This window comes from Wyeomyia smithii, chromosome 3 (genome assembly GCF_029784165.1).
Source record: "Wyeomyia smithii strain HCP4-BCI-WySm-NY-G18 chromosome 3, ASM2978416v1, whole genome shotgun sequence".
NCBI classification, from domain to species: Eukaryota; Metazoa; Arthropoda; class Insecta; order Diptera; family Culicidae; genus Wyeomyia; species Wyeomyia smithii.
In genome coordinates, this window is record NC_073696.1 from 161,506,375 (window position 1) to 161,534,013 (window position 27,639).

At 36.7% G+C, this 27,639-nt stretch overlaps 1 protein-coding gene across 1 annotated transcript in view; it reads left to right on the top strand.

The window, feature by feature from the left end:
- Positions 1-27,639, top strand: part of LOC129727668 (uncharacterized) — a 205,970-nt gene that overhangs the window by 89,904 nt on the left and 88,427 nt on the right. Inside the window, exon 3 of the mRNA XM_055685709.1 lies at positions 11,105-11,233. Within this exon, the coding sequence (XP_055541684.1) occupies positions 11,105-11,233 (129 nt within the window). The remainder of the gene's footprint in view (positions 1-11,104; positions 11,234-27,639) is intronic.

Consider the following 27,639-nt stretch of genomic DNA (forward strand, 5'->3'; position numbering starts at 1 on the left):
ATATATATATATATATATATATATATATATTACTCAAAATTATTAATATTTTTCATAAAAAAAATAGTGGCAAATATAAAAAATATCTCTTAGTCTCATTTTGAAGGGCATGCTCGACTCTATAAATGGGGGGAACTTTTGAAAATATGTTATTCTTCAAATTTGAGGTAAATTCAATTTAAAAACAAGACAAAAATTTCAATAATTTTACACATTATGCATATAAAAACGCCCAGATTTTTTTTTTGATATTTTTTAATTACCTTTAATTTGATCCAAAAAAGACTGAAAATCGATCAGCAGGTTCTAAAGTTATATTTTTTTTTTAAATTAAATACATCGAACACAGTCGTTTTTTATGGTCACCCTATTTCGGAGTTAGTTCCCTTAATTTTTCTTCTATCTACAAGATAAAAAACTTAGATACTTTTTTGCATCGAAAATGTTGGTCACCCTAATTTTTGATAATTTTTCAATAAGCGCTTTATCATATGTAACAACTTTGTATTACCTCTTCTAGTAAAAAGCTGCTTCTGTGCGGTAGCGGTCATTCCTCCAGTGAAAAACTGCCAAATTTTGGCAACACACAAACGGGGGTGTGTAGGAAATCAAAATCTGTCTGCCGTCAAATTTTTAGTGCGAAAACAGCTTTCAATGTCGGGTATAGCACAGAGATGGGATCAGGATCATATCCTAAATTGTATTAAAAAACAAATGGTCCTTTTAAGGATGAACTAAATACTCAATTGAAGAGTTAAAATTTTCTCGTTCATAGACGATTGTAAATTCGCTATCATCTCCATGTCTCAGCACGAGCTCTAAATTTCAATGTGCACCAGGGAACAAATAACTGAGTGACCAACTTTTTCATAAGTAGACCCAGTTGATGTTTTCCACAATAATGCGTAGGAGCCCAGTTTCAGAGCAACCATCAACTTCAAACATTAGTTCTACCTATTTAAGATGTCCCATGATGTTCAACATATTGCTTTTCTGAGAGGATCTGAGGCGACATTTTGACGACAACTTATAAACATTTGAGCATCAGATAGGAACAGCTTTTACTACATTCACACAGTTTAACCTAACTATAATCAATCTATAATATTTTAAATTGTTTCTTTACTAAAAAAAACTTTTTGAAACCACTCATGTCAATTCTTTGTGAAAGCAATAATTTCAGAAGTTAAAATAAATCACATGAAATATTGTTAGAGTCAGAACGGTTTGTTTGACTCATAGGTGAAGCAGCAGATGGTTGTTTTGTCTAAACATAAAACAACAAAAAAAAACAGAATTATCGGTATGGTGCACAAAAAAGGCAACCATTTTTATTGACCAGTTTTGATTTGCTTGAAACTTTGCACAGATGTTCCTATAAACTGAAGATGTTGTTTGTATAATTTGGGAATCGACCGTAATATTGATATTGGGGGATTTCGGCTAAGCGGTCTTTTAATTTGGAAACACTTATTTGATTCTGTCCAACGTTTCAACACCGGTTGGTGCCTTCATCAGGGAAACTATATTTTGTTTAAATAAGTTGGATTTTAACAATTTTCTTTTTTTTATACAAACATTGTCTACTTACAAATGCTAAGGTTCCTCGTCCTATGGCTTTTTAAAGCTTATAACGGTGTGTTTGGTGCAGTTGTGTGGTGGTGACATTGATAATTTGGCTAACTATGAGAAATTATGTGGTTTAGTCTGTTGTTTGTGGTGCTAAATTAAATATTTCTTACTGCTATTCTGTTTTGCTATTTTAAAAATTTGTGGTTGTTCTAACTGGCTACGTTCACTTCTGGCTATTGGGAATTAATATCTTGGCTATTGCTGTTTGAGCTATTTTTAGAGAGAGATGGACTATTGTTTGACATCTGAGTTAGAAGGGAGGCATAAACTGTGTTTAGACCAGCGATGTCCGTTCTCTTATTTACTACGTGTTGTGTGGTGTATATGTGACACATCTCTAAGAACGGGAGTGTGTTAACTGTTCTACTACGAACTACAATTGTGGTGATGTCTAGGTTGAATTTGTGTTTGAAGTCAACGCAATGTTGTATGAGTGCAGTTTTCTCTCTCATCACTTCTATTGTTGTTGTTGTGTGGGTACCATTGCACCATCCATGATCTCATCTACACGTTTCATGTTGGATTTGTGGTGCAATAGTCTTGTGTTGAGTTTGTTTGATGTCATACCAATGTAGCAGCTATTGCAGTTGCTACATGGTATTTTGTAAACAACGCTGTGACAGTCTGATTTATCGAGTGGGTCTTTCACTCTCGAGAGAAATTGGTTAACTGTGTTTGTTTGTCTGCATGCTATGTGGTATTGTGGATAGTCATGTGTAAGCATTTTTGCTAGTCTTTCTGTCAGCATCGGATAGGGTTGTTGATATTTTATCGATATTTGATATTATCGATATTCGCTCGTCACAATATCGATATTCTTGACCGATATTGGCGCAGTTGATATAGTTGATATTATCGTTATTTCGATATTGCGACTCGATATTGCTGTCCGATATTCTTGGTTGCCATCAGGGGAGTGCTGCCGGCAAAATTTTGCCTACCGATCATAAATTCATCATGGCATCAAAATTAAATTTAAAATGCTTACACACAATATAAGATATTCATTGAAAGTGCACATTATACTGAAAACAAACGTTAAGCAGGGTGGCCACTCAAAACTCGATATTAAATTCCCAGTTTTTTCCCGGTTTTTCCCGGTTCATTCAAATATTTTTCCCGGTTATTTGTACTTCAGAATTCTGCATTTTTTCATACAGTTAAGGATTAAAAAAGCGTGACTGTCGATTTACATCCCATTATCGAATAACATTCTAATATAGTCACTTTTTAAGCGTGTTCAGGCTTATCCAGAGATATTGTTGCAGAAATTCGAAAAATGTGACGGACGTCATCTTTTCCAAGAGGATAACGTTTGGGGTAAAAAAATGGTACCCCGCCATGTCAAAAACGGACATCGTGCGGCACTTTGTAGACGCCGGGTATGCCACAATTGGACAACGATCAAAGCATCGAAAGAAAGCCCAGTTCCGGACGGCCAACGACCCTGAACGACAAGAAGCTTCAAAGGATGCTGAAGAGGAAGACCGAGGGAAAAGTGGCTAAATCACTGCGTGCACTTGGCCGGGAGGTTGGTGCATGCAGTAAAACAGTGAAAAAGTTTTCGGAAAACATGGGCATACATGTCAGGAAGCGGCAGTCCCGTCCACTGGTGCTAGTCTCGGAGCTGCAGGCAATGACGCAGCGACAGCGGTTTAAGATGGTCAAGTCGATTTCGCCGGCAAATCGCGATGTGGCAGTGGTGATGGACGACGAGACCTATCTAACCCTAGATGACAACGATTAGTAGGGCACTTCGTATTTTACCTCCCCTACGAAAAAAGGGAGCACCGAGGTGAAGTATACTTCACAGACCAAGTTCCCCAAGAAGGTGCGGCTGTGGTTGACAATCAGCGAGAAAGGGATGCCAAAGTTGCTCTTCTTTTGCTCCGGGCTGGCCGTGAACGAGGAAATTTATAGTACGAAGTGCCTGCCAGAAGTTGCGTCGTTTATCAAGAAATACCATAAGGGCGAAGACGCGGAGTTCTGGCCAGATTTGGCGTCGGCCCACTACTCGAAGCGATCGTTGGAGGAGATGGAGCGGCTGAATATCGATGTGGTACCGAAGTCGGCGAATCCGCCCAACGTCCCCCAGCTGCGTCCCATCGAGAATTTCTGGGCAAACTTGAAGTGCAAGATCTATTCCAACAATTTTGTCGCGAAAACGAAGGAGGAATTAATAAAAAACACAGAAAAAAGCTTGGAAACATGCCTGCACGCGTGTTTTCGTCCGCCATGGCGAATGTTCCGGTTAACTGCCAGACGGCCGCTCGCAAGGGCGTAGAATTTCTAAAACTTATAAACAACGCATATAATACTCATTACCGGGGACTCCTAGGCCAAATTAAGTTTGTAGGAACCGTTGTTACCTCAACCACCTAAGATTCAATATATAAAAGAATTACACTTAAACACATTAGCTTCAAGAGCACGGGCCGTGGCATTCTTTCTGGCCTCTACATCTTGATCTGAATTCTCCTTCTTCTTTGTCTTCAACAATTCAACATATCGGCTATGTGAAACGCGAGCGTAATAGATTAACAACTTGGTGATATAAATTTCGTCTTCACCACCGGCATCCTGTACTGCATCGTACACCAACCGCTGGATCTAAATCTCCTTAATAAACACGGTCAAGTTAGGACGTTTCTTGCCTAAATCTCTACAGAAAGTATCAAGGCGTTTTTCACTACGGCGGTAGGAAGTCAGCAATGTCTCCGTCGAATGCATACCCAACAGTTGTGAGTATTCTTGGCGAAATCTGTCAACTACAGTTCCCGCGAGATTATCTTTGTGAACCATTTGCTCTAGGCAAAATTCGAGCCGTTTGACAGTTACTTACCGTGGTCAAGTTAGCTTCCAAGAGAAAGATAAAAAAAAAAACAAAACTGATATAAGCACTGTGAGAAATGAGTCGAATATACTGGCAGCCGGAGTGAGATTGTGCCATCCAGCCCGTGACCTGTCAGCCATCTCCTCCGGGTCAGAAGACCAGTCTTTCTTGGTCGTTTTCGAGAAAACTTATTCAAGAAATTTTAGTGATCGCCATGAGATTGCTGACAATCTCACCCCGGCTTGTAATATTCAGTGAAATTCCCGGTTTTTCCCGGTTCCAAACAAATCCAGGTTTTTTTTTTCCGGTTCTCTCAGTTTTCCCGGTTAAGGGTTGGTTTCTCCATTGATAAATATATTTATTCGAAAATAGATCAATAGTAATTAAAGAATGTTTACTCTATTTCAGCTCTTTTAGGGCAACCCAACTAAAAAGTAGGTAACAGAATTGTTGGTATTAGAATCAATAAGTGGTAGATGGAAAATGTAAGCAGTTGGGCAGAAATATGGTTGCCATATTTCCATCTTTATTGACAGCATGTATAGAGCGAATTTCCAGAAATTTGGGTGTGGAACTCCTCGGGGCAATAACCATCACATTAAACCGATCAAATGCGATGCCTTGGTGTTGCATTGGGATGGCAGAACCGATGAATTTCAGTAAAGAATCGGTGTAACATGAGCGATAACATGAATGTTCAGGTAGGATGCTTCAGTACCTGGCTGGTGATTAGTCAATGGATCAGTGACGATTAGGAGACGCGGCTCACGAAACGTCGGTTTAATCTGATTGGAAAATGCACCTTGAGCCTGTTTATCAGTGTTTTTGGGAAGTTGTTGTTTCGCAGATGCTGGTGTATTGTGGTTTTTTGATGTTGTATGCTGCTATTGCGTGATAAAAGCATGACCCGATGAATGAAGTTTTTCGCTACATAGACTTTTTGTCGCATTTTGTGGCATAAGTGGTAGTTCAGCATCCTTCCCGAAGCAATTGGTTTTATGTACCATTTTGTCGTGAGATGCTGGTAGCTCAAACAGCAATAGCCAAGATTTTAATTCCCAATAGCCAAAAGTGAACGTAGCCAGTTAGAACAACCACAGATTTTTAAAATAGCAAAACAGAATAGCAGTAAGAAATATTTAATTTAAAACCACAAACAACAGACTAAACCACATAATTTCTCACACCGTTATAAGCTTTAAAAAGCCATAGGACGAGGAACCTTAGCATTTGTAAGTAGACAATGTTTGTATAAAAAAAAAAGAAAATTGTTAAAATCCAACTTATTTAAACAAAATATAGTTTCCCTGATGAAGACACCAACCGGTGTTGAAACGTTGGACAGAATCAAATAGGTGTTTCCAAATTAAAAGACCGCTTAGCCGAAATCCCCCGAGATGTTGTTTGTGCTATAAGTTATTTTTTCTCGAATGACGACTAATTTGTGATAACGGTTTAGGTAAAAATGGTATTGTTGATTACAAACCAGAGCGGTTGATTTGAACGGTGTGACATTTTCGACAAAGTTGTAGATAAAAATTTTGTCCTTACAAAGAAATTTACACTGGGGACGCTTTTTACGCGGTTGGTTGTACCGCATTTGAAAGATTAGATTGGATATACTTATACTAAATTTATTTGATACCGCGCACAGATAATCTTCCGAATCGAGTGGAAATAATCCGCGATGTTGTTAAAAGAAACAACCCGCGTAAAAAGCGACCCCAGTGTACACTGAAAAAAATTAAAAAATTGATTTTTTGACAATTTTTTTATTCTTTACTGTTTAACTGTCATTATAAAGAAATCAATGTGTGTGTAGTTTTCGAAAAAAAAAATCGAAATTTTGAAAAGTGGGCTTTTCGAAATATATATTTTATAATTTTATTATTGGGCTTTTAATTTAAAAGGGTGTATTTTTTTGAAGGACAAAATTACTGTCTACGACATTGGACTGTTCTGACCTCTTTGTTATTCACGCATTTGCTAGAGCAGTAGCCAACATGAAACCGCTCGCAAATTCTCGTTTGTATGGACGACCAATCGGTTTACGATCTTCTACAAAGTTTCTTGGCATAGTTAGGGCTTCATTTTGGTTGTTTGAATTAGTTCGAAATTTAGTCGCGAAGGTGGCGTCGTCTCTGCGGACATATGACGAGCGTCAAGTTGTAGTTCTTATTACACTGAGAAACTTTGCTGAAGACTGCTGGTTGGATAGAGTATCAGAGTACTGGACCGTGTATTCCATGCACATAGCAATTGTATTTTTACATAGCAATTGCATTTTTACATGAAACCTATGGTTATATTCAAACTGAAATATCATAAAAACACACAAAAACACATCTTTAAAAATTTCAGAAAATAAAGATTTTTTGTTGGACAATTTTTAAAGAAATCATGGTTTGCTAATACTTGCTATCCTATGAGATATCTAATTCACAAAATTATGTATTTTTTTATTCAAATTTTGTGTAATATTTTCACTTAAGTACTTCAAAAACTTCTGTACTCGGAAGAAAACGACGTAATTATTCAATTCGAATGAACTCATAAAATTGTCACAATAAAACGTGAAATTCAGACAAATTTCACAAAAAATCGTTCATCTTTGAAAATTGAAGAGTTAGAATTTTTGTATATTCTGTAAAGTTTCATAGAATTTAGAGATATACAACTTTGTCGAAAGCCGCAAGGCTTTAGCGAATAAGGGAAAGAAGTTGGCATCGAACGCCACCTTCGCGTCTGAATTCTGAACTAATTCAAACACCCAAGATGAAGCCCTAACTATGCCAAGAAACTTTGTAGAAGATCGGATACCGATTGATCAAACCCTGAGATCGCTAATAATTTTGTTCCGCTAGATTCCATTTCTGGCCCAGTGTGCACTGCACAATGGTCCAGAAACCAAATTTAGGAGGAATTTTGGGTCTAGAGCTCTATTGCAATATTTTAGAGAAAAACTTTCTTCTACAAAGTTGCTAAATATGATAAAGCGCTTATTGAAAAATCATCAAATATTAGGGTGACGATAAAAACGACTATATTGGATATATTTTATTTCCAAAAATTCATAACTTTTGTACCAGTTGATCGGTTTTCGATCTTTTTGGATCAAATTAAAGGTTATGAGCAAGATTGCGCCAAATGACCTATGGTCGAATATCGACCATTTTTGATTTGAATGAAACTTTGCACACGTATTTGGCTTAGCAAACTGAGCATTTTTCATAGATGGAGAGTTTTTACACCCATGAGTTACATTCTAAAAGGGCGTATGCCTTTTGGCATAGGTTTTATTCGAAGCATTGTAGCCCAGAAACCGTTGGTTGTATAGAAAAACTGTCTGAGAATGAGTTGTAGGGAATTAAAAATGCACTATAAAAAAAATATACACTGTAAAAAAAAATTTTTTGACCTAAAAAAATTAAAAATAAACATTAAATTTCAATTAAAAAATAAAGAGTTGATTTTTTTTTGTTTTTTTTGAAGAAATTTGACGTTAATACGCAACTTTTTAAAAAAAGTCCAGTATGGAGAAATGAAAAATATTTTTTTTATGGTAGATTAATTTTTTAATAAAAATTCTAATTTAAACTTTTTCCAAAATATTTGTTTTCTGATGATTTTAAAAGATGCAAAGAGTCATTTTGAATCAAAAAGCTCTTGGTAGTAAACATTATAAAGGCATCGGTTTTCGAGTTATTTTCAATTTAAGCTCGAAAAATTATTTTTATTTCGGAAAATATACGTTTTTCTTAATTTGTCCATGGTTCTCCAGCAAAAACCATACGTTCATTGGAATGCTTGATCAAAAATATACAATTCATTCTTTGACAACAAAACGATTGGATAAATAACTCAAGCGCTAAACCTTAGCCTACCTACACGTTCCCCCTTGCCGAATGTTTTATAAAAACCTAAATTATTCCACCTAGCGGTCAGACTCAGCCTTTCTCATTCAAACTTATTATTTGTAAAAATAGATTTACATGAATGCTTAATCCAATAAAGGTATATTCACTCTTTGGGTTCTAAAATATTGATGTTGTAATTAAAGTGTAAAATATGAAATTTGACATAATGTTAGTGCTTAAGAAATAGCGAAATAAAAGAAATGACTCTTAATTTCGAACAATTCAATCACGAGCGATACCGGGAACGTTCAGATAGTACGATACCACATTTAAATCATGTTGAGGCCATATATTTTGATCAAAGCAGGTATAGTGTTGAATAATCTTTGAATTTCTTTCCTTTCCAAAACTTCTCATGGTAAAGGCCCATGCGATGCAATTGGTGGCATATTAAAACGAATGACAGGAAATGCAAGTTTAGCTAAAGAACATGAACATCCCATTACAAGCGCAAAATAATTGTACGATTGGTCTAATCAGAAAAGTAATAAAAATTCATCAAAAATGTCATTTAGTTGGGTATAATATGAAGAATATGAACAAGGAGAAACAGAATGGAGCAATATTTTCTAAAAATCTATAATAATAGCTGCCACACAAAAGTATTACTCTTTTGTTTCGATTTTAGAAAATAAGATACAAACGAAGCTGTTTCCAAAAGATGACGAATCATTTACTTATGATGTATATAAAATATAAGGTGAAACTAGTTCTGTAAAGTATCTATTTTTTTTTTTTTATTCTCGCTTATTTTCCGTCGGTCTAGTTCCGCCACTGTTGTGGCCAATCACCGACGCCCAGGGAGGCGACTCCACACCCAGGACCCTAACCCACGACCCGTTTATTAACGGACCGGCGCCAACGGCTTTACTTCCTCATGCGATGGAAGGCGTGATCCCAAAGAATTTTTCGCCTCAGAAAATCTCCCGGTGTCGGCTAGGATTGAATCTAGACCAGTTGGGTTGGTTGTGAGTGGATCACGCCACCTCACAACCATCGACACCTATATCGGCGGTGGGATTCGAACCCAGGCGTCGAGCGTGGTTGGCGGAGACGTTACCAACCACACTAGGCCCCCGCTCTATAAAGTATCTATGTCATAAAAAAATATGTTCCTAAGATAATAAAACTCGAAAATAAATATTTCATTCTTATATATATTCATATCACTTAGAACATTTAACTCTTTTCTTGAGAACCGTTCGCCCAATCGTTTTGTTGTCAAAAAATGAATTGTATATTTTTGATCAAGCATTCCAATGAAAGTATGGTTTTTGCTGGAGAACCATGGACAAATTAAGAAAAACGTGTATTTTCCTAAATAATTATAATTTTTCGAGCTTAAATTTATAATAACTCGAAAACCAATGCCTTTAGAATGTTTACTACCAAGAGCTTTTTGATTCAAAATGACTTTCTGCATCTTTTGAAATCATCAGAATACAAATATTTTGAAAAATGTTTGAATTAGAATTTTCATAAAAAAATTAATCTACCATAAAAAAATTCTTTTTCATTTCTCCATCCTGGACTTTTTTTAAAAGTTGCGTATGAACGTCAAGTTTCTTAAAAAAAAACTCGTTGTTTTTTAAATTGAAACTTAATGTTTATTTTAATTTTTTTTGGTCAAAAAAATATTTTTTTTTGTACAGTGGAATTTTTTTTATGATGCATTTTCGATTCGCTACAACTCATTCTCAGACAGTTTTTCTATACAACCAACGGTTTCTGGGCTACAATGCTTCGTATAAAACCTATGCCAAAAGGCATATGCCCTTTTAGAATGTAACTCATGGGTGTAAAAAATCTCTCCACCTGTGGAAAATGCTCAGTTTGCTAAGCCAAATACGTGTGCAAAGTTTCATTCAAATCAAAAATGGTCGAAAAAATTTCGCGTATTTCCAGGCGATTTGAAATGATTTTGCTCTTATTACTTTTAGTTAAAAGAAAAAATACAAAAAAATAAAATAAATAAATCTGCGTGCTTTTATATGCATGATGTATAAAATTATTGAAATTTTTGTCATGTTTTTAAATTGAATTTACTCAAATTTAAAAAATTAACATATTTTTAAAAATTCCTCCATTTATAGAGTCAAGTATGCCCCTCAAAATGAGATCAAGTGATATGTTTTATGTTTGTTTCAAAAAGAATGACTAACAAATGAAAAACGCATAATTTTTGATGAAAAACATTAATAAGTTCGAGTAGAATTGAGATATTAACGATATCAGCATTGCAAATCGTTTCTCTTCAGCTCTAAAAGTCGTTGAAAGATAGCTTTACGGTGAAACTTGAAATGAAAAAGTTAGAGCGCAAAATGTGTTTTTTCAATATCAATCGGTTGTTTTCAAAGATAGAGAGAAACTTTTTTCGACAAAGTTACTTAAAATTAATGGAGCTATAACATTGTAGGACAAGTTTTTCTTCTATCTAAAAAGATAAAAAAAGATAGATTCCTGATTGCATAGAAAATTTTGGTCATCCTAATTTTTGATAATTTTTCAATAAGCGCTTTATCATATGTAACAACTTTGTAGAAAAAAGTTTTTCTCTAAAATATTGCTATAGAGCTTTAGACCCAAATTTCCCCCCAAATTTGGCTCCATGGCCACAAAAACGATCATTTCAAAATTTCCAATCAAATAACAGTCATCACCGATAACGCCGCTATTGTATTCTGCATATCTGTTTAAACCTTTTTTTTAATTTTATTTTCAGATAACAGCGGAAAAAAATAAGCAACAAAATCTCCAAGCGCAAATAGTACAAATTGAAGTGGATAATACAATATTGATTACTTTCGTTGATAAGTTTAAGCAGACAACACAGGGATACGCACCATTTGAAGTACGTGTATGATTATATTAATGGAGCTATAACATTGTAGAACTAATTTTTCTTCTATCTACAAAGATAAAAAAGTTAGATACTTGATTGCATCGAAAATGTTGGTCACCCTAATTTATGATAATTTTTCAATGAGCGCTGTACCATATATAACAACTTTGTAGAATAAAGTTTTTCTCCAAAATGTTGCTATAGAGCTCTAGACCCAAATTTCCCCCTAAATTTGATTTCTGGACCATTGTGCAATGGTAAAAGTGACAGCCTACTCTGATTGTTCGTTTTAATTAAGCGCTTTGTTGATGTTTTATTACTGAGTACGGTTACAAAAACTATCGATATTTGTTCGTATACTATTTGCTTCTGTTTGCGAAAGGGATAATCTTGCAATTACTCATTTTCTCCAATTTCATGTAAAATTTGGAGAATAAAATAGAGATGCATATGGTCGCAGTAATGGGCTTCATCTGGAACAAAGATGGAAGAAAACGAATTGGATTCTGTATGAGGGACAAGCTTCGCTCGAAATTTCTTCAGACTTCGGATTGTGTAGCACAGCAATTTTCAACCGGGGGTGAATTCCCCTCTAAAGGGGAATTTAGCCGTTGAAGAGGGGGAATTGTGAATGGGAAAGTTTCACATGTATTCCGCTTTTGCGATTAACAGTGTTAGCAAAAATTGCGGCATGATTTCTCCTGTGTCCAATGACTTACCAATGAAACCATAGCAGCACTATATCGAGATACATTCTGCGGAAACTAAAACCAAGGTTTGATGTCGGAATGAAATATTTCTAACAATAATACTGCTGTAACCGAATGTTGGATCACAATAATCAATATGTCGTTGGATGATAAAATGATGAACAATTTTATGGTTCTTCAGTTATTATTATTAGTTCATTGTTAAACGGTGAAAATTGATTAAAAGTTTCAAGGTCGAATTCCCATGAACAATGTACCAATCACATGCGAGCACGCCTGACACAAACTGCATGAGTAGCAACCAACTGCCTGCAATGACAATCTCTATACGCATAGTTGTCCCATGTTACTTCTAGCCGATTTTCGTTTTTCATCACCGAAGAGTCTATTTTCATGTATATTTTTGAAAAACTTTCGAAAATAACATTGTTTGTTCTGAAAATCTTTAAAAACAATACCAAATCTGTTTGTCCCATCGATGATTTTCTACGCATATTCGTCCCACTAGATATTTTCTATTCAAATTCGTCCCACTAAACACTAATTCCCATATTTACTATTTGAGAAGTGCTACGGAGCACTGTAGAGTTTTTGCAATGCTTAGCCACATTTCGAATTTCTTGAAATTGGGTACCGCAAATCATGGTACCGTGAGGCGCCCTAATTCCGCGCAGTTTAGAAATATCAATGTTTCGGAAACTGTCAAAATTTCAAATTCGATCATATTTGTAATGTAAAATATGATTTAGATAGCATATTAGATATTACTTCAATGAAAAATATCGCAAGTGTCTATTAACTTTCGGATATTAAAATCAAACGAGCAAACCTAATGAATGTGCAAGCTCTTAATACCGTGCACTGTGAGGAAAAGGGTCCAAATTCCGTCCAAAGCTCCTAATTCCATCGCAAAAATTCATGTTTTACGCAATCATACAACAGTATTTAATTTTTTTTTGTTAAAAAAACTAATATTAAATACAAGGTTTATTTCAAAAAAGAATTTCAATAAGTTTATTAGTTGTTTTGTTTTTCATACATTCCGACTTAGTCATTTTTTTTTATTTATTTCATTTGTTTCAGCCGTTTAATTGCTTTTTTCTGCAAAATTTCATTTTCTTTCAGCTTTCTCTTAGCAATCCTTTCATTTTTCTTCTTCTCCTTCTCCATCTGTTCATTTTTTCTTTGATTCTCAAGGATGTTAACATACTGTTGGTACGCATCACTCGTTGCTATAGCTGGGGGACGTAATTTCGGTGCTCGCTTTGGCTGCATTTGTTTTCTCGCCGTTGGATACTGGAAACACTTTCGAAAAGCGTCGGATATGTTTCGCTTCAAACATTTTTTACCAGATACAGATGAGTTGAGATTTGCTAAAATTATATTTTTGCAGTTAACTTAATTAAAACGGTTTTAAGCTTACCATTTGTGTTAGAATCATCAAATCCTGCAAACGGTTCCTCGTCGTCGGTGTCCAGAATCGATGTCATTCCAGATTCAATTGAATTTTCTTCGTTGCTATTCATAGCCGAGCGTGGTTCGAGCGGTGGACTGGTTGATTTCAACTTAATCTGTTGCCAAACTTTGTACAAATTGGTGTCTTCGACAGAACCAAGCCATTTCCCAAATGCTTCACTGCGATTAAACATTACGAGCTGCTGATGTGTCATGAAGGACTCTAATTCCAGTTGCAAATTTTCATTGATGTTGGTTGGTGGTGGATCCTTTCTGGATTGTCAAAACAAATGTTCCGAACAATGCTAGTTTATGTTGATGATCGCGGACAAGAGAAGCGTAACATACAGCATTTTTATCATACGGATAGAGACCGCAACGTGCGAATCCATTTGAAAAAATTGTTTGCATATTCGACATTTTATCAACAGCCATTTTTATTAAAGGAGCGATTTCCTTCCTGGGAAGCAGAGCTCCAGCGTTTTTGATTCTCCACTCAACCAACATCTGATTCCAGAAATGTTTGAGAGGTCTAAAAAAGCTCACATCCAGAGGCTGTGTAACCTGAGTGGTGTTGGGGAAAAGACAAATTAAGAGTATGTTTTCCTCTTTACAGAACGTTGTTAAGTTAATTGAAACATGGGATGTATGTCCATCAACGAAAATGACAAGCCACGGATAAAACACGTCACGCAGATAGAGATGAAACTAGTCTCTGTTCATCCACCCTGATTCCGTTTTGCCGGCCGCCCATCCTTTTGGAAGATTTTGGTAGATTTCGTGTGGCATTCTCTGTTTGTACGGGTAAATAATCATCGGAGGAGCTAGTCTACCCGCTGCGTTTGCAGCGAAAAGAGCCGTGTAAGACTCTTTGTCAGAGTTTCCAACTCTCGCATGAACATGTTTTCCGTTGGACTCCGCTTGTACTATTTCTCTGGTTGGAATGGTTCTGACAGCTGTCTCGTCCATGTTGAAAATTTGTTCAGGATGTTCCATTACATGCATCAAGTTTTCTTGAACAAGGTAATCATGCACTTCCCGGAACCATTTTCGAATGTGTTTCTCATTAACAACACATCTTTGTTTCGATAATGCACTGGCAACTCTCCTAGAAATGTTTGGGTGGCGACATATGTAACCGCTCACCCACTTCTTACCAGGGACACCATCCTTAAACGGGTTCTCAGTTTTTGTTGTTTTCAAATATTGAGCAACACAAACTTTCAAGTGTTTGGTGCTGACGGGGAATCCTGCTCTGGCCATGTTTATTATCCACTTCTCGATTTCCTCTTCAACGACTTGCGAGATAACGGGTGGCTTTCCAGCTGTGTTATTGAGATACCGATTGTTCCGTCTGTCCTGCAGAGAACTCGCTGGGATTCCAAACAGCTTTGCCGTACTACGTACAGAATGTCCTTTCGGATATTCTCCAAAGCTTTACCCATTTGTGCTGCGGTATATAGTTTCTCTGCTTTCCCCATATTGTCGAGCGAGTTGCGTGGAATTAGGCACCTGCGCAGAGAGAAGGTTTCCAAAATCCGTTCACATATATTTTGAAAAATTCAACACTAAAACAAAGTAAAACAATGCAATATTGAACCAGATTATAAAATGCTACCTGCAAAAAACAATTCATACACTTTTTCACGGAAATACTTTATAGAACACCGAAAAACAACACGTTATATTCTCTGCTCGTTCTTAATACACTCGTTAAGCTTGAAAAATAAAACTGAAATTCGTCGATCGTATTGTTGTTTTCTTCTTCTTTTCGTGGCATTGCGTACAATTAAACGTCAAAAATTTACACAGGATGGCAGATAGTATACAGAAATTCACCAACAAACATTACTTTTCGAAACATCTTCTTATATTTGATATTTTTTCACATTTTGATACGGAGTGCACGGAATAAGGAGCCGCACGGAATGAGGGCGCCTCACGGTAGGTCACTTAATACTCATTCAATTAACTAAATTTTCTTTTTGACTATCGCCACTTGAGTTTGACCACAGCAAAATTGGCGTGATCATTCTCCTGAAAACTTAGCCTTGTTTCTTCAGTACGAACTTTGTATTAGTAAACATCGAATGTACGCGGTGGACTGATATGTGTAGAAGTTTCCTAATGGATGGCAAATTTCCTGGCATTATTGTTCCAGGAGGTATTTTTATGAGAAAAAGAGTTGAATCGGAAAACATTTAACTAGATTCATTGAAAACACTATATTGTAAGGTAAAACTGGTTAGAAACCCATAATTGCATTTGTCAATGCGCAATGCAGAAAAGTATTGTAAATCTTTGAAATCGTTTTTATCGTTTGCTTGATTTGGAACATGGGACAAATATGCGTAGAACACGCAAAAGTTGGATGGTGTAAAACCAGTACAAATTTGTGCGTTTTCAGCGCAAAAGTTGATGTAATTTGGAACCAGTACAATGATTGCGTGTTGGGCATAACGCAATTACTGCTCTAGCGTTTTTTCAATGTATTTGGCAGCTCCTAACTACTACACTTAAACAGTTTCAACTGGTATCAAGCAGCATTGCAAAGCGAGCGAGAAGCAAAACCTTTCTCCTCATTTCTGCTTGAGAACGAGACATATGCTACTCTTCTCAAATCTTTTGCACACACGCTTTCGAGATACTCTTTCTTCTTCATCCATTACCCGCAGCAAGCAGGCACCGCCAGTATGAGTGACACTAACAACACTGGTATCAAGTATGTTCAGCTCGGGTATCTTGCTCATTTCGTAAAGCGACGAGACCTTGCGCGTCGCAATACGAACCGAAAGAGAAGCGAAAGAGCAACCAGCAAATTGTATGTGACGTGTCTGTGCGACAAGGCTGCACGTACATGGAAATTCTACTAGCGAGAGAGAATTTTCTCTCGTCGCTTGAGAAAAAAGCGCGTGCAAAGGATGACAAATAATAATTATTCACAATTTACAAGTGTTGCCATAAAAAATCGGCAACGCTTTTGTGGCTTTGTGGAAAAGAGGGTTTTGCTAGTTTTGCGGTGAAGCTAGCGTTGATTACAAAATGTTGTGAACAGAATTTAGTTTCGTTTTTTTTTTTGCAAATCATTCAATGGTACTTTTTAATGACCAAATCTATCGAGATGAATCGATCGAGTATTATAGCTGTTTAAATCTAGTGAGTTCACAAGTAGTTGTTTGCTGCTTGCACTGCTCCATGAGTAGCAGTCACTAATGTCGTTTTCTTTTTTGCGGTGTAGCTACCCCGCGGACTACACTTTGTCCTATCACTGTTTTTTTCACATTTTCCGGACTATCCCGGACTACCCTTTTTCTGTCCCGGACAGTCCGCGCAAGAAACAGAGTGCAGTTTTGAAGGCACCAACACATTTACACGTATGTGTCAAAATAAAAAAAAAATGTGTCAAAATCGGTTTGCTTTCATTATCGTTCTTCGCGCGTCAAACATCAGGTTGAATTTTATTTATTTTATATTGTTATTTTGTAATTTTTCAGTAAATTGGCAAATTTTTCGTACAGTAGCACAAACGCGATAAAAGACAATGGCGATAATGACCAAAACAAAAGTGACAGCTACATCTGGTATTACGCACATCATTGCAACTGCTCGGAAAGTATTTTTTTTTTCAGCTGTAAAGCGTAGTCCGGGACGGGATAGTCCTGCCGTAAAAACGAATTCGACATAATACACTTGACGTGAGAAATAAAGTGTCGGTATATGATACATATTCTGATTTCATTCTTTGTCAAAGTATTCGCAGTACAACTGTTGCGTTATGCGTTTCACATATTTATTGTGCGATTTCTGTGCAACATTTGTGCGAATCGGGAAGACACAATGATTGTACAAGACTTCAACTTTTGCGTGCAGTGACAAAAAAAAATTGCCAAAATCTTCCCGTTTCAATAAGTCAACTGATGTTTGTTTCCATGAGCATAGACTATTTTGATGCCTTGAAGGTATAACAACCTCCTTTTTCAGACAGTTTAACGATCTGCTGTTAGAATGTTATTGAACTAATGTTTTGAAAGAAAACCCAGGCACAGGCAACAGTACTGCACCGAGCCATGTATGAATTGAGCGCTGGTGTATTTTTCAAATATAAAACAAAATGTACAGAACTTATTTCAGTTTGAAAAAGTGCATTTTTTATCAAAAATCTCATGAATCCTGGGATAAATTTACCGTCGATTTTCGAGAGATAGAAACAAAGTGTCTTCAGCAAAATTACCGTCTGTCGGACTGAGCTTAGGCCACGGGGCACAGTGGGACGAAATCAAAAATAGTAGGACATTGGTGTTTGTGACGCACGATTCTAGCATTTCGATGTCTTCTAGAAAGTTTCTCAGTTTTATGAGTACTTCATTTGGATGATATTTTTTTTTTGTTTTAGGGGGGTGTACACCAAAAAAAAATAACTTTTATTTCTTGATGAACTTGGTAAATTTCTTCCGACACATTGTAGAACTAACTATTTTGAGCAAGTTTGTAGAGGATTGGAAAATTTTATCTCTTAACCTGACAAAATTATAAGGTATAAAAGTAAAGCACCCCTTCAAAATGTGTTTTTGCGTGAAAACGCTGTTATCTTAATTTTGCCATTGTCCAAGTGCTCTGCAAACTTCATACTAAGATTAATTGTTACATTTTTTCAGGAGAAAGTGTATCGTTATCTCTTAATTTGGAGGAGTTATGTCTGTTTTTGCAATTTTATGACACAATTTTCAAGAGAACATATCTCGCGGAAAGGCAGATGTCGGCAGCTACTTTCAGATTCATTTTGTTCGGATACTTATTTCCTCCAATTATGTATATATTGTACTGGAATTGAAGGGAATTCATAGTAATTTTTCGGAAATTAAGTTGCACCTTTCTTGAAATTATTCATTATTATTCACAATTTGGAACGGAGTATGGGTCATTCCATACGAAGTGTACATGCCACTTGGACACGACCATCACAGATTTTGCTAAAAGTTGAGGGAATTATTCATCTATTGTCTCTTTGGAAAAATCCCAATTTTGTTGTCGATTGGAATACCCCCCGCTCTGTAGCCCCCTCTTTATTGCAAAGTCACGCAATTTTTGTCAAAAATCTCTTTTTTCATTTTCTTACAATTCATAGACGACCCAGAAAACCAGAAGTCGCATAAGATTGCACGGATTACCTCGTATGAAGTTCTATGGCACATCAGTATCGTATTGCTGTATGAACAACGTATGTGTTTAATCGCATATGGTGTTATTTTGCGAACTTCTTGCGATGAGTGTAACATACTCGCATAGTAGGGTGGTTTACCGGTAAAACAAAAACCGGTAAAACCGATATTTTTTTCAATACCGAAATACCGGTATTGGAGAGACGAAAAAACCGGTATTTTCGGTATTTTTCTTAAAATGAAAAAAAAACTTCCCACAATATTCATAAATCTTTGTTAGGCTAATGAATGCTTCTCACTTAGGTAGTCGTTACAAATCATATGACGATGTATACAGGGTGTAAGGTAGCTCACTTTTAATCAAATCCTTTAAGGGATAGAGGACCCTATTTGATGAAAAAAATTCTGCGCATAAGGTCAAAATTTAACTACTGAAGAGTTATTCTCTTCTTCTAGTTTTCGGTTTTGTTTACCTTTAACGAGGTCTATCACAAGAAGTATGATAGCTAGCTCAATTCTGTTGGTTTTCTTGAAAAGCTGAGAAAATAGTGTCTCAAAAATGTCGAATTAGGAAGAACAAGAAGCCTTTAGAAAGGAACAAATATGAAATCAAATGTTTTTGAGAACTTAACAGCAATTTTCTCTCTGAAATGTGTGATAAACATGGAGTTTGTTGTTAACCAAATTAAACATTGGAGTCTACTCTACTAGTTGTTCTCTGACACCAAGCACCTAATTCTTTTAGTTTAGATACTATTTCACTTTAAAAGCAATCCTCACCTTCGTTTAGTGTGGTAGAATTCACGATTTTCTGCTCGTTTAAGGCAAACATAACCAAAAACTGAAATTGGTGAATAACTCTGCAGTAGTTGACTTTTGACCATATGAGTAGAAGGATTTTTTTCATCAAACATGGTCCTCTATCGCCCCTTGAAGGATTTTATGTGAGCTCCCTAATATAATAAATACATTTAGACAGAAGCAACATTATATATATATATATATATATATCAATTTTCCCTCACCTATTTACCATTTTTTGTTATCTTTTTGTTTGTTCTGCTCGGATTCAGACAATGTGTTTGTGTGTATCGATAATATAGCATAGCATAGCATATTTGATCGCCCGTATGTTGCCCGCGATTGACCAGAATCAGCTGAAATTGCACAAAGAACCGTCAAAATGGTGCATAGGAGTGGCAAGCCATTTTCAGTGTACAATTCCTGGTGATCTTTCTTTTCCCTGGTCAATAACGTAGCTGGCCACGCCCAATGCAGATCACTAGAGGAAGGGATATCGGGAGTGTTAGTTTAATACTTGTTGCTACTAGAGACCGAGGAATCCTCTGCATCATCCACAAGTATTAAAGGAAGGAATTAGTGTTAATGGAAAGAAATTGATCTGGATCCATCGAGGTTGATGGTGCGATCTTTTCTACACCAATTCGCGCACGAAATGGTTACTTCTCGGTCTCTGGGCAACCGGTCACCAGGAGACGATATAAATAGAACCACGCCACGATCGCTGCATCGGCATACAGGAGAATTGAAGTTTCTAGTTATCTTCGCCAACCTACAATCGTTAACAGTCTGTATCACACCAAACTTCGCGTTTCATCCCGTGAACTTTTTAAATTTACCTAGAAACAGATGGATTTCGTAAACGCAACAACCGCACGCTAAACGCAAACTAAGCAAACTACTGGTACCAGTGGTAAATATCATACCGCGTTGTTTCGTGACATGATGAATAAGCGCTCAAATAACCGATAAAGCAAGTGAGGGGGAAAAAAGTCTCTGACCAGAGAGCCAATACGAGGCACACCCGAGCATTATACGATGTAAGGTCATTGATGTTTGGTCATTGAACTTCGAAACCGATGTATGAGGATAGTCACACTGAGCGCAGTCAAAATACCGCGAGCAAAACCTAATGTAAAACGCGGTTACTTATGCACCATTCTTTTCTCGAGTAATAATCCGGTTCGGGGAAGAAAACCGACTAGGGTTACCGGCTAAGGATATTTGCCTAAAAAGCGCGGACTTTGTAATTCGCGGAAAATTTTATATACCTACTGAGTATAAAAACTGGCAAAGTTGCATGCCTTCAAAGCCAAAAAAAACTTAGAAAAATGTCAATATGCATATCAAACAAAACAGAGTTCGAAGTTCATTTACAAAATGCAAAAACAATCGCTATCAACATTCAATCGTATGGTCTATTGTTATGCCGACCAACGAGATTTTCAAAATTGATTTAAAAAAAAATTGTTCAGGTTTTGCAACATTCGTCCAAAAGCTAGTAAAATCATAAAATTGGAGCGTACCATCGAATAAAATACCAGTGAAAACTTGGAATAGATAAGATAGCTGGATCTACTATATAACGTTGTTAGATATACGGTAGCAAAATTGAAATGATATTGGCCGCACCGCAAGCGCTCTGTCCATCCTCCCATGGCGCACCCTGACCCACCTCGAGCAGTTCTACTGAAATCGCCCAGATAACTCCAATAACAACCCGATCAAGCTACTCCACGTTGGCCGCCGAATGCCAAGACCAGCCATAGGAAAGGCACTTGTAGCATACCATAAAAAGAGTAGTGCCATAAAAATATAAATCCAATGAAAACAAACTAATTTACTCGACCAGCACCGAAGCAACGACCAAAACACAAAACGCATAGTTATGCAATAATAAACAACACAACTGGAAAACACTCGTCACCAAGTTGCATCGATCTATCGCTTTCGTTTCCACCTACTTGCGACGCGCTAGGGCCGATAGCATGCAACGCGGAGGCATCAAATAACAAACTCAGGCGCTTAACATACGGTCAATAAAGTAAGAATAAGCAATTTCGTATTCGTATTGGTCACTCCAGCCGTCTCATATCTTTTTCTCTACAGCACCCTTTCTGGCACATATAAGTTACGAAATCTAAATATGTATAAAAACCCATGTAATTACCGATAATACATCATCCTGACTTAAGAGCTCGACGCTTTCGGACCTAGTCCAATTGGCCCATCGACCACTCAAAAGGAGTCTGTTTATTGCGACCTGACTGGGTTTTCCCAGCCAGCCATCGCTAACTCAAGAAATCCAAATTAGGATGCAAATATCCTAAATGGCGACCGTCGGTTAAAAACCTGCAAATCACCGGATTGCAGAGAAGTTCGCGAAACGCGCGAACAGTGTAAATTCCTGTAGCTGAAAATAAAAGTTTTAAGGAAGAAAAACAGCAGAATTGTCGCGGACACTTGCGCATAAGAAGAGGTGCGTGCGAAAAAAAAAAACTAAAATTGATAAAATGCGAGATAACATACAATTTAGAAAAGCATCAATAAAGTGACAAAAAATGTGCCTTTATGAAGAATGGAAACACCAAAAAAAAAAGAGTGGGCCATCAAGAAGTGAAACGAAAATCAGAAATCTGTGTAAGTGAACTTTGAGGGACTGGTTACAAAAATTTATACTTAACTGTGGATACACAGCAGTGCTACAAACTAAGCAGAATGGATACCAGAATCAGTGCCTCGCAGCAACACCATTACCATGGATAACCCAAGATGGCTGTATTAGTAAAGAATACGCTAATCAAATTGGAAGAGGCTCGCCAAACGGGCACCCTCGTAAAATTAAAAGACAATGTGCATGTGAAAAAACTTATTAAAGCACTACAAGAAGAACACCTAGTGCAAGAAAAACACGAAAACTTAGTGCAAGTCAACAAAAGTGCGACGAACTTTAGTGCGTTCATGGAAACAATATCTACTAAGAAAAATGAACTGACAAAGTGGGCAGCAGTATTGTTACCAACAATAACCGGTCACTTAATAATCTTCACTAGGATGGGGATTATGACCCACCATGAAGCAAACAAAAACCAAATAGGCGGACAAATCATAGGCATAGCTTACTAAACCCAGTAACAAAATGGGAACAAAGAACTCTAAATCGTCAGTCTCACATAACGGAGACCCACAGATAAGCATAGTAAACACGCAAGGATACCATAGTGAATTACTCGAGAACCACGAAATTCTGATATACATCATTACAGCTACGGTAATTATACAACTTATGCTTACACTCGAGGCTAAAAAGGAGGGAACGCAAGCGCGCATTCAAGTTAGCTAGAAGCATGGACAAACTGGACGTAGTTTGAAATACACCACCGACAACAAAAGCAACTAGTATACAAACAGCGAGAGCAACCGCGTGGCACATCCATCGAGCCACACCAATGACAAAACAACGGATCAGCATAACGGACACCAAACACGGACCACTATTAGAGTCATTAAACTTGAGGAGACTCGCGGCTATACACAAATGGCAAAACGCGGCAAAAAGCAGCCAAATCACCCAGCGAAGGAAATCGACACCACCTGAACCAGCCAGGCAGCAGGCAAGCACCTCGGCTAATCAACAAAACCAACACTAGTGGGGAATACGACGTGTGTTCGACGCGGACCTCGTACGGATATTAGCAAGTCAGCTGAAAAAACCCGTCGGCGAACCAGCAAGAAAAATTCGCTTCACGAGAATCGACAAGAGAAGCAGCGCAATCAGCAGAGGCAGTAACAAACCAGCAACAACACATATCAACAACACAGCAACACCACTGCCGCCGAAACTACAAAAAAAAACATAACGACAGCATCAACAGCCACAAAAACATAGTAGCAGCAACTAGAAGAGTAACCACCAAAAAGAAGAAACGCAAAATCCTGATAAAGTGAGTAAAAGTTCTCTAGCCAAACCGAAGACGAATTTGTTATAGCCTTCAAATATTTACTTTTAAAATTGAAAGTCTTTTACGATCAAAAATATTTTCATGATGAAAAATATACTGTTCCTACACGACTGAAAACGGTGTTTACGATCTACATACACACTCTCAGCTTTTTATATTCAGGGGACTATTAAAGAAGAGCCTTTTATGACTTTAAATGACTAACTCGACAAGAAAGGAATCGACTTATAACTATTACTATAAATCGACGGATGGAACGTCTAAAGCAAATAGAGTCATTTATAAAAAAGGAATACATAAACTTGAACAAAAGTAGATCGAGAGCAAGAACCCTACAAGGTATAGAATTCAAAACCTCTCAATTACAAGAACTATTCAGGGAATATAAGAGAATAATAAATTCCTTAGAAAACAGAATAGGAACGGCTAAATGGAACGAAAAGTGCGAACACTACGCAAACCTAAAAGAAATCTACAACAAATGTATAGTAATTTTGAATAACACGCAAATTATTTATAGGGAATACGACAGTGAACCTGATATTCCCAGGAAAACCTTTTTATTGAAAATACCAACCCGCATTCACAGTGCGAATAGCGATATAAACATTTCAAAAGAAAAATCTACAATAAGCACACAAATCGTCACAAAAATGACACCTAAGGTCGATATCAAACTGGGGACATCCCTCATTCAAATTTACGACGGGACCCCAGATAACTTAAACGCTTTTCTCGACGCAGTAAGTCTCTTCATAGACACTGTTGACGAAGATTTTAGTGAAGCAACCACGGCACAAAAAACCACAGCACACGAAACAGTTTTAAAATTTATTAAAACAAGATTGACAGGCAAAGCCCGACAGACGATTTCAGGAGTCGAGAATATCACTCAACTCATTACCAAAATAACGGAACATTGTTCCTCTAAAGTGACATCCGACCAAATAGGAGGCAAATTGAAAGCCCTTAAACAAACAGGCACAATAAGCGACCTGTGTGACGAGGTAGAGAAACTCACTCTACAGCTCGCCACAAAATATATAGAAGAGAAAATCCCAACCGAAAAAGCTAACCAAATGGCTACTAAAAGCGGGGTGGAAACACTTATAAATTCTATTTACAACAACGATAACAAAATCATACTCAAAGCGGGAAATTTTTCAAACATACACGCTGCAATACAAAAATTGCAGGAAATTTCGACCACAACAAGTCCCAACACAGACTAGTATAGTTACTACATCTGAAGAATAAAAAAATAAAAATATGTTTCTAGTTAACACTAGGTCAATGACAAAAAATAAAATAAACATAAAAAAAAACAACAATGAAGAAATAAAAGAAATAAAAGCGCCTGATCAACTCTTATGCTACGAAACAAATAATCCTACGGAAATAAAAAAGGTAATGAAACTGTCGACAGCCGTAGAGAAACACATAATTAAATACATAATTTCAAACAGAAACAGAACCCTTCATGCATTTGTGCACCAAGAGGTTAGAAATGGAAGTCAAGCATTAGAGCTTGCTCTTCCAGAAATTGAAAACAAACCAAAAGAAAAAAGCGCAAAACATAATATAATGAACATAGCCCTTCCTGCATTAGTGCAACAAGAGGTTAGAAATGGAAGTCAAGCATCAGAGCTTGCTCTTCTAGAAATTGAAAACAAATCGAAACAAAGTAGCACAAATAAAGAAGCAAAATCGAAAAATGATACAATGAACAATACCCTTCCGGCATTAGTGCAACAAGAGGTTAAAAATAGAAGTCAGGCATTAAAGCTTGCTCTTCCAGAAATCGAAAACAAATAAAAAGGAATATGCGCAAATAAAGTAGCAATATCAGAAGACGATATAATTTTTAAACTGATACCAGTCAATCTATTCAAAAAGATTGCGACGATTAAAGAAACTAAAAATAATTATATACAAAGAACCAATCCTTATAAACAATACGGAAGATATCCAAACCATTTTATACAAGCATCATAATACACCAACAGGAGGTCATATAGGACAACATCGCCTGTACCTTAGACTCCGAGAGAAATATAGATGGTATAAAATGAAACAAACTATTGCCCAATTCGTGAACGCGTGCAAATTGTGCAAGAAAAATAAAGTAATAAGACACACAAAGCAACCGATGACAATAACAACGACACCGTCCACTGCTTTCGAAATCATTTCCATAGACACAGTAGGACCCTTACCCAGAACAATTAACAACAATCGATACTGCATTACCATTCAGTGCGATTGAACAAAATACATATCCTTGATTCCAACTGAAAACAAGGAAGCAAAAACAATAGCAAAGGCATTAATAGAAAAATTTATTCTGATCTACGGAAATTTCATAGGTTTGCGATCTGATCAAGGTACTGAATATAACAATGAGGTGCTTGAACAAATCTGCAAACTACTAAAAATAAAACAAACATTTTCAACACCATATCACCCACAATCGATTGGAGCCTTGGAGAGAAACCACAGATGTCTTAACGAATATCTGAGATCTTTCACCAACGAGTACCAAACCGATTGGGATGACTGGACAAAATACTACGAATTCACATATAACACGACACCACATACGGACCATAAATACACATCATTCGAGAAACTAGCCAATCTACCACAAGATTTACTTGAAACTAACAACGGACCAATCTACAACTTCGACTCTTACAAGAACGAATTACAATATAAACTCAAAACATCCCACCAATCAGCAAGACAAAAATTGATTTGGCAAAAAGAAAAACGAAAAGATAATTTTGATACAACTATATATCCAATTCAACTAACAATAAACGACAAATTATATGTGAAAAACGAAGCAAGAAAAAAAATAGATGCATACTATTTAGAACCATACACAATAACCGCAATAGAAGAGCCAAATTGCAAGACAACAAATATAACCACAGGAAAAACAATGACAGTCCATATGAATAGAATAATGAAAGCCTGAGCAACAATTCATATAATTACCACACACAAAATACCTATGTATAAGTACAAATAAAATGAAAAAAAAAAAGAGAGTGTAATAAATCACTGTAACAAACATAAAATACAACATCAAAATTCTGTAAGAGACAACTGGAGAAAGACTTTTTTCTCAGAATAATTTCATTCCATTATATTATTCTCCCAAAGGGGGATGATGTAGCATACCATAAAAAGAGTAGTGCCATAAAAATATAAATCCAATGAAAACAAACTAATTTACTCGACCAGCACAGAAGCAACGACCAAAACACAAAACGCATAGTTATGCAATAATAAACAACACAACTGGAAAACACTCGTCACCAAGTTGCATCGATCTATCGCTTTCGTTTCCACCTACTTGCGACGCGCTAGGGCCGATAGCATGTAACGCGGAGGCATCAAATAACAAACTCAGGCGCTTAACATACGGTCAATAAAGTAAGAATAAGCAATTTCGTATTCGTATTGGTCACTCCAGCCGTCTCATATCTTTTTCTCTACAGCGCCCTTTCTGGCACATATAAGTTACGAAATCTAAATATGTATAAAAACCCATGTAATTACCGATAATACATCATCCTGACTTAAGAGCTCGACGCTTTCGGACCTAGTCCAATTGGCCCATCGACCACTCAAAAAGAGTCTGTTTATTGCGACCTGACTGGGTTTTCCCAGCCAGCCATCGCTAACTCAAGAAATCCAAATTAGGATGCAAATATCCTAAACACTCTACAGGTACGCAGCATTGCCATCAGGCGTGCAACATTGAAGTGGCGCGGCTGCCCCGGCTGGGCATTTCATACATAGCCCCTCCGATAGTGCAAACATCTGGAAGACAACCCGAAGACAAGCGCCACCCATGTCACAGTCACTGCTCGTTGAACTCATATTATTAGGGTTACCATTTCGTCGGAGTTTTTTCCAGCAAAAAATTTGTTCTAAGCTATTGTTATTTTTTGAGGTATCAATAAATAAAACACGTAATTTGAGATTTGCACTTCAGAATACGCCAAAAGCCTCATATTTAACGTATTTCTCGAACGATTCAATTTTGCAACTTTGATTTATTAGGCGTTAGTAGATACCTTAAAAAATGAAACTAGTAAACTGTTTGAAATAAACTTAAATGTCAAAAAACGTTTAACGATTTCAACGACTAGACAATTTCTCTCATTAAGATTCAACCAAAGAAAAAAATCGTTCGAAATAAGTTCGTTTCTTCCCGGAGTCAAGATGAAGGTACTGAACAGTTTGCTTCCTTTTTGAATATCCGGCATCATTCAGAAAAATCAGGACAAATGCTCAAATATGAAAAATAAATCAGG